The 7993-nt window shown below is 35.2% G+C and overlaps 1 protein-coding gene across 1 annotated transcript; it reads left to right on the top strand.

Annotated features, from left to right (window-relative positions):
- Positions 1-682: 682 nt before the first annotated feature.
- LOC124355249 (probable glucosamine 6-phosphate N-acetyltransferase) lies at positions 683-7618 on the top strand. Its single transcript, XM_046806296.1, has 4 exons — positions 683-854; positions 3064-3194; positions 6194-6255; positions 7465-7618. The coding sequence occupies exons 1-4, from the start codon at positions 683-685 to the stop codon at positions 7616-7618; spliced, it is 519 nt and encodes a 172-aa protein (XP_046662252.1).
- The last annotated feature ends 375 nt before the right edge of the window (positions 7619-7993 follow it).

Here is a 7993-nt window from a genome sequence, read left to right as displayed (position 1 = left end):
GCCATCTCTCGAACAAGTCCCTCGAGCGTGACGGGCGAGAACAACGAAGGTTGACTCTACTCAACAACTCTGTTGAATCGATCTCCGCTGTAAGAACTCCCAGAAGGAAGACGATGTCAGCAACCAGCTGTCTGGACCTCAGGGTAGGAAGATGAAGCTGCTGTCGGAGTTCCTCGATGGGCACTTCTCGATACGCATAGCCCAGACGCAGTCCAACAAGACGCAAGAAACGTACTTGTACACTTTCAATAAGGCTGATGAGTCCAGAGGTGTAAGGGAACCACACGGGAGAACAATATTCCAACAATGGCCGCACCAGGTGCACAAACAATGTCCTCAAAGCCCAAGGAGAAAACCCATCTCTAGAGACTCGAATTATGAAACCAAGAGTAGCATTGGCTTTTTTGGTTATCTTTAAAACTTGACTTTCCATGTTCAAACTCGACGAAAAAGTTACACCAAGGTCGGTGACGACCAGAGAGCGAGCCAGTAAGGTGCCATTCACAGAGTAAGTGAACAAAACAGGAGTGGAGATACGATGGAAAGACACCACAGTGCTTTTTGTGTCATTTAGGACCATATCATTCCACAATAGCATTCAAGTCGCATTGAAGTGAGTGACAGTCCTGAAGCGACGTTATTTCTCTGTATATTTTAGTGTCATCCGCAAAAATCAGAAGACATGACCCTTGAATCACTCGAACTAGACGTTTATGTATACAGAGAAACAGAATGGGTCCCAAGAGGGAGCCCTGTGGAACCCCAGAAGAAGCAGCAAATTGAACTGACTCAGCTCCAGCAAATTGAACTGACTCAGCTCCAGCAAATCTCACAGTCAAATATCGTCCCTGCAGGTAATCTTGAAACCAGGACAACAGTGAGCCGGTATTACCAAGTCCATAAAGCTTCGCAAGAAGATGTGTGTAACACACACGGTCAAACGCCTTTGTTAAGTCTAAGTATATGGAGTCCACTTGATGGTTGCGGGAGAAGGCGTTGACGATATCATCTTGATAAAGCACCAAGTTTGTTGAAGCAGAGTGTTCTCTCATAAAACCATGCTGGATGGGGACAATATAAAGTTCTTCAAAGAGAATGACAGTCTATACAGAACAACTGCCTCAAACAGTTTTGCCAGTGAAGACTGAATGACCACTGGTCTGTAGTTTTTGATATCGGACTGGTCTCCACTCTCTTGAAGATAGGCACTACGTATCCAAGTTTGAGAATTTGTGGGAAGATACCAAGACTCATCAATGCATTGAAAAAAACTGTAATGTGGGGAGCAAGTATGCCACCACAGTACTTCAATATGGCTGGAGGAATACCATCTGGTCCTGGCCCCTTGTTTTCGTCAAGCTGGGATAAGCGTGTCTCAACCTCCTCACACGTGACATGGTAACCGCCCAAGGACAAATTTTTATTAAAATCATAGTCTGGTGGAGTACTGGTTGTCGATTGGTATATGGATGCAAAAAAGTCAGAGAAGAGACTGCACATCATTTCAGGTTTTTCTGTTGACTTTTCATTCAGGAACATTTTAGGTGGAATTTGTGCATGCCCTTTAGTTCTATTGAAGTACCCCCAAAATGCCTTTATGTTTGTCTGAAGGCTGCTGTCCACCTGATTAATGTAGTTGCTGCAACAGGCTTCAGATAATAATTTACACTGAGTTCGCACCTTATGAAATTCCATATATTTTCTATCAGTTGGAAATTGTTTGTAACTTCTGTGCAACTTCTTCTTCAAGATAACAAGCCTCTTTAGCTCGGGAGTAAACCAACAAGGAAAAGACCCTCTATACACAATCTTGTGAGGTGTACATCGCCTTATTACTTCAGAGAGCTCCCTACACAAACTAGTAAAATTATGTTCAACCATATTTGGCACATCAACTTGTGGATAAGGAAGACTCTGAACCCAGTTGAACACCTCATGGGTGTTACATTTCTTGTAGTCTGGCACAGAGGAGGTACGTAAAGCAGATTTAAGGTCCATGAAGACGGTATCAATTTCCAGAGCAGGGTGATGAGATTCCACTGGCAAGATTGGGTCCAGAGCTTTACTTACTATTGTATCTGCTCTTGGGGAAAAAACTAGGTCCAAAATAATTCCTCGATCATTCAAAATGTAGTTATGTTGACGAAGATTGAATAGACTGCACATCTCAAAAACAGGTCGCGCCACTTGATCAGTAAGCATCCCTTCAGTATCATTCCAATCAGTATGGGGCAAGTTAAAATCTCCCGAAAGAAGAACGTTTCCTTCAAAGTCATTGTTGAGCATTATTTCCTCAAAGGCTGCACAGAAGTCAACATATTGAACAGCAGGTTGGTTAGGTGGTAAGTAAACTCCTCCTACAAGCAACAAATTGTGAGATTGATTTTATGACAAGCTCTGGAATTAGTTGTCTGTGTGATGAGATAAAACTGTTTCATTAAATTTTTTGTATTAAAATGATAATTAAAATAAACTATTTACATTACATATAATGACCATTCATTTATATTTTATAATTCACTTTTGTGACAGTCTTTGAGTATCTTTGACATCTCAATATCACTGTCCATGTATCTGTCTACTTCTTAAGTACGCAAATTGTCTTGTTCCATGAGGTAGCGGAAGAACTAAAAACTCATTCAACAACGATAAACAGTTAAACACTAAACATTTAGAACACGATACATAGAATGAAAGCAGAACATTGAAGTGACGAAAATTGATCATATGGCAAAATGTAACATTGGCAAAAATGTATGGCAATGTAAATGTTGTTTGTAAACAATAACAAAACAAGCTATTAGTTGTGGTTCCAGTGTGCAAACATAACAAATCTAAACGGAATAATTGCTTATAAGGATACTCAGGGTACAAAACTGCGATCTAGTGGAAAAACAAACAAATATGTGATCGTTAGCGTCTAAAAAAAGAGCACGAAGAGTACCGCTCGGGCAAGTTAATGGGTTAAAGTATTTTAAATGTTCATTGTATTATAGAATGTTAACTGATTATTTACTTTATCTGTTGCAATTTTGTAGGGTTACATGTTTTGTTATGTTTCAGATACTTTCCGGTTAATGAAAAAATGTCCCAACACTTACTTTGTAGTTGTTATTGAGGATATGACTCTTGGTAAGGTGGTAGGAAGCTCTACACTTGTTCTAGAGCAGAAGTTTATACACAAATGTGCCTTGGTAAGTGTTTAACTGGTAGTCCTAGTAAATTTTACTCTATTGTTGGTTAAAAATACTTTACTGATAGTGTCGATACACTTTTGTATTGTGACAAAAAAGTTGTAATGTAAGCAGAGAATAAAGAAGTAATTAAAGATATTTAATTATAATACTGTCGCATGTACATAGTATTTCATTAAACGTAGTACTACCATTACCTGCGGCTTTGCCTGCAATTCCTCTGCATTGCATTGCATCTAACATTCCCTGTATTTAATTGAATAGTTCCAACGATTTCAGTAATGCTAGAACTATTTTAGACCAATGTAAAGAAACCTTAAAGTTGAAGTTCTTAGCTTTCGTAGTGAAAGCATTTACGATGTGATACGATGGAGTAAAAATGAAGTTGGTGTCTGGTATATTGCTTTTTTTGATTCCAGTTGCAGTTACCTGTGGCTTCACAAGCAATTTCATAGGCTGTGCACTTGTATGAGCATTTCTGGTTCGAGTGAATTATCTTTCTTACGCCAATGTTGAGTTTACTTTGTTGCCACAATCAAGAAAATATATATATAAATACAGATCTGAGAAGTCTCTATCAATTAATATTTTGCAACTTTAGAGATCAAGATGAAATTTTTTTTCTACTTTAGAGACCAGAGGGGCATAGCCCGGATGGATTATTAAAATAGGAGTAGGCCTATATTCATACCGGAGACCCTAAGAATGTCCATGTAAAATTTCAGCGCAATCAGTTCAATAGTTTACACATGAAAGCAAAACAAACAAAGAAAGTAAATTTTGCACTTATAATGTCATTAGGATTATTGTATTATAGAAATTGCAAACCCTACATCAGCCAATAGTCCAAAACACGTTTCTGTGTGACAGAACTTCTCCAATTGTTGGATAGCTCCAGAGATGTTTGTAAATGGAATATGAAACGGTGATGAAAGTAAAAATTTGTTACAAATTTTAAGTACACAAAACAGTAAAATATGTAAACAGTATAGCCTATGGGTAAAGGGAACAATTTCAAAGATATTGAAAATTTCACTGTTGTGATGCAGACTTTTACAGGATCAGTTTTTTTCATTTGTACTAATTTTTGCCTTGGAGGAACAGGGATTTTTAATGAATTGGTTAACCTTAAATGGAATTTTAGGTAAAAAAACTAATATCCATCACAAGTAATAAGGTTTTCTCTAATAAGGTAGGATCGCTTAAGGAGTTTTATACGGTGTCAGAACAAATCATTCTTCGTCAATGATTCTGTTCAGGTGTGAGACACTGTGGAATAATTTTTGAACCACTTTCTTCATCCACAAACACACCTATGGTGGGAAGGCCCGATCCAACATGATTGTTAAGTTCAGCTTCAATTTACCATCAAATCAAAATGCCTTTATTTTCCAGCGTTTCTCTGATAAACCGGTTTTTCTGAACAACTTTTGTCATAAATTCTTAATACTACGGTAAATTGTATTAACATAATTGGAAATTTAATGCATTAACATTTTTTTTAACGTTAATTTTAACTTTAAAGGTACTGTATGACAACATACAATGAAGCCTCTGGATACGATACCTTCCACTTAGTGCAGCATCTGAAGCCTGTTAGATACCAGGAGTCAAGTCTGTGACAGTGTCAGATTTCATGTGATTGGCCATGAGATATTCAACCATATTGCGTTAATTCTGTGGCTAAACCAGTAAAAATTTCCTAGCCAAACCTAGTAGTTCTGTCAATTAGTTCAAACTATTGTTCGATACTTTTAGCTAATGGCTGAACATCCACAGCCTGTATTAACCTAAATTATTCTGACAGCGTCATATAATTGATGTAACTTAACCCTTTGAGTGCCAAGTATTTATTGAGTGGGTGTACTGAAAAGTGCCAGGTTTTTTTCTAGTCGGTGCACCTAAAAGTGCCTTTGAAGGCATTTTGAAAGGTTTCAGTAAAACATTCACAGTTTGATTACTTAATAAGCTATCAACATTCTGTTTTATAAATTTTCTTTGAAAACTCTGCCTAATTAACATAAAATAACAAAGTTACCATTAAATTAAATTTAGGAATATCAAAAATAGGCTTAATTCAAAAAATTACAGAATTTATTTAAATTTCATTTTCAACCTAATTATCATTACCAAAAAAATAAATTGCACATCCTTTTCTTTGTCCATATCACTGTAAAGGGTATTCAATTGTCTATAAATCTTGAAAAATGTATATCATTACATTCAATAATGAGTGAGTTATACAACATTTAAGAAACTAATGTCACATTTTTTCTGGTAGTTATGTCAACCAAAAATGTTTTTATGTGAGTTCTAGGTTGATTTTCGTTAAAGTCAATTGATCCGAAGTGTACTGTAACAGTTTATTTTGAAAAGAGCAGTTCTTCACAAACGATTTAACATAATATTAGTTTAAAAATATAAAGTTTTCGATTTGTAGTGATTTTTTTCCCGAACGTCCGGTAAAATCGGACATTGACATTCAAAGGGTTAATGAGACTGTTCTTCAAACATAAATAATATAAACCGCTGCAGTTAATGTGTGTATGGAAGGGATTACGAATGAGTGAATATGTCTGTCATCAGTTGGAGAGAGATATAGCAGACTTCATTATGCGTCAGATCAATATCACACTGAAGTAACACACTTCCTACTTCATCTACTTGCTCCTAATGCTCGGTAGACGAATGCCACTGTTTCTTTCTCCTATGTTTTTCTAGTCCTACACAATATTCTGTGTTCACAATTCCTATACTTAAAAAGTCAGAAAAGGACGTGCTTTCCAGTTAGTGCTGTACACATCTCAGTACTATTCATTTACTCACTAAAAGTATTAGCCAGGATTTCATTACGTTGGCACTATCTGTGGTGTAACCAATGGTTGGATTTTGTTTTCTTAAAACGATTTATATGTATGAAGTTTATAAAGACTAGGAGGATCAGGAGAAGATGAATAACGGTATCTCCATACAAATAATCTTTTTTGTTTTTGTGACAGAGAGGAAGAGTTGAGGACGTTGTCGTCAGCAACGACTATCGAGGGAAACAACTTGGAAAATTGTAAGTAAATTTACCAATGGTTTCTTAAGCTGTTATTGTTGTTTTTATTTAGTTGACCACAAAAATATCATAAAAACCCAAACACAATTTTTGGTGGTGTTTGTTTCCGTACTGTACTTACTATATTAGCCAAATTTTGTGAAAATAAAACTGTGGCTTGATTTATTTTGTGTTAGCTAGTTATTGTAATTTATGGAAAAATTTAATTTACCAACTACCACTCTGATTCCAAAACAAAATCTTAAATGGATAATTGCAAACAGTGTTGAAATTTACTTTCTTGGTCTTTTGTGTCTAAAAACATTTGTGCCCCCCCCCTCCACACCCTAAACATTTGTTTATGCGTTTTGTGAAAATTATTCTACCAAAAGATGACGAAAAGAATAGGTTTGTAATTTTTATAAAAGACGCTTTTATTAAATTTGAAGCAATGTAATAGAAAACGCATTATTTTTTTAATAACCAAACAATGAGAAAATCATTAATATATACATAATTTCAAATGGGTCTTGTCGTGAAATTCTAAAAAAACTTCAATGACTAATTAAGAAAGTCTTTTTATTTAGTAAAAACTTAATTTATCTAACATTCATACTAAATCCTGTAACATATTCTTAATTTTTAATTTTATACAAAATTTAAAAGAAGAAGAAAGGAACTTCATATAACTTCATAAACAGCTATACAGCATGCTTAAGCCGTTTTAAGGCATTAAGAATCGCACTGGTTTAATTATCTATCTGGCTGTCAAAATATTTTAAGATGTTTTACAAGACTTCGATAAAAATCCTCTCTCTTTTACTCATCTTATGTAGCCAAATAGTAAAGGAATTGTAAGCAACACCTTTGATTATTCTGTTTATAAATATATTTCTTGATTTTATTAACAATCTGAGGTTGATGATTTTCAAGAAGTTTTGTAAATATTAATGTGGTAGCCCTCTTATTCTAACTAACCTACACATAATTGTTGTAGTTTTGTATATCAAACCGAGGAGTAACGTCTAATTTTTCAGTTTTCTCAAAGTGCAGGTAAAGAATGCTTTCTAAAGCGTAGTAAGTTTGCTAAATGTAGCGTAATGATTATGTGTATATTTTTAGTTATTATGAAGTACATAGAATAAAAGAATTATTGCTATGTTTTGCATTTTTCTTTATTAACGGTGGAAAACAATAAAACAGATTCAGTCAGCAGTTTGATATCCGTAGGTTGATAGCAACCATGGTGTTGTTGGCGGAACAGTTGGGTGTGTACAAGCTTACTCTGGACTGTCGAGACCACATGGTTCCTTTTTATCAGGCCTTTGGTTACAAAAAAGAGCCAGGAAACTCCAACTACATGCAGATTCGATTCCGAGCGTAGTAGCAGTCCTCCGACAGTTCCAACCACTCTACTGCGCAGACTTGTCTTTCATTTTCAGCCGTCTACTGGAATTGTGTATTGGAAGGTGGTTTGTATGTTGTTATGGTTACGGCACAGTGCGTTTAATCCTAATGTTTACGCAATACGCTTATTTTACAAATTTCCATCCAAAACTCTATAATTGTTTAAAGTGATTGTTTCTTTTTGAATTCACATTTTGGGCAAATTTATTTAACAAATCTAAAGCATTACAAATTGGGAATTAAAAAATTATAGTTTATAGATGTTTAAGTTATTAATATTTAATAATTCAACTTAATTTTGAATAATTGCCCTACTGTAGAATATTATGACGTAGTAAGAAAAATTAAGATT

The sequence above is a fragment of the Homalodisca vitripennis genome, chromosome 1 (genome assembly GCF_021130785.1).
Source record: "Homalodisca vitripennis isolate AUS2020 chromosome 1, UT_GWSS_2.1, whole genome shotgun sequence".
Lineage (NCBI taxonomy): Eukaryota > Metazoa > Arthropoda > Insecta > Hemiptera > Cicadellidae > Homalodisca > Homalodisca vitripennis.
Note: the sequence above shows the minus strand (reverse complement) of the source record. Positions and strands in the feature narration are given on the sequence as shown.

Excerpts from the sequence above, each read along its gene's own strand:
- LOC124355249 (XM_046806296.1), top strand. The coding sequence starts at position 683 with ATGACCCTTGAATCACTCGAACTAGACGTTTATGTATACAGAGAAACA. Across the intron at positions 855-3,063 it reads GTCAAATATCGTCCCTGCAG|ATACTTTCCGGTTAATGAAA; the intron begins GTAATCTTGAAA and ends GTTATGTTTCAG. Across the intron at positions 3,195-6,193 it reads TTATACACAAATGTGCCTTG|AGAGGAAGAGTTGAGGACGT; the intron begins GTAAGTGTTTAA and ends TTTTTGTGACAG.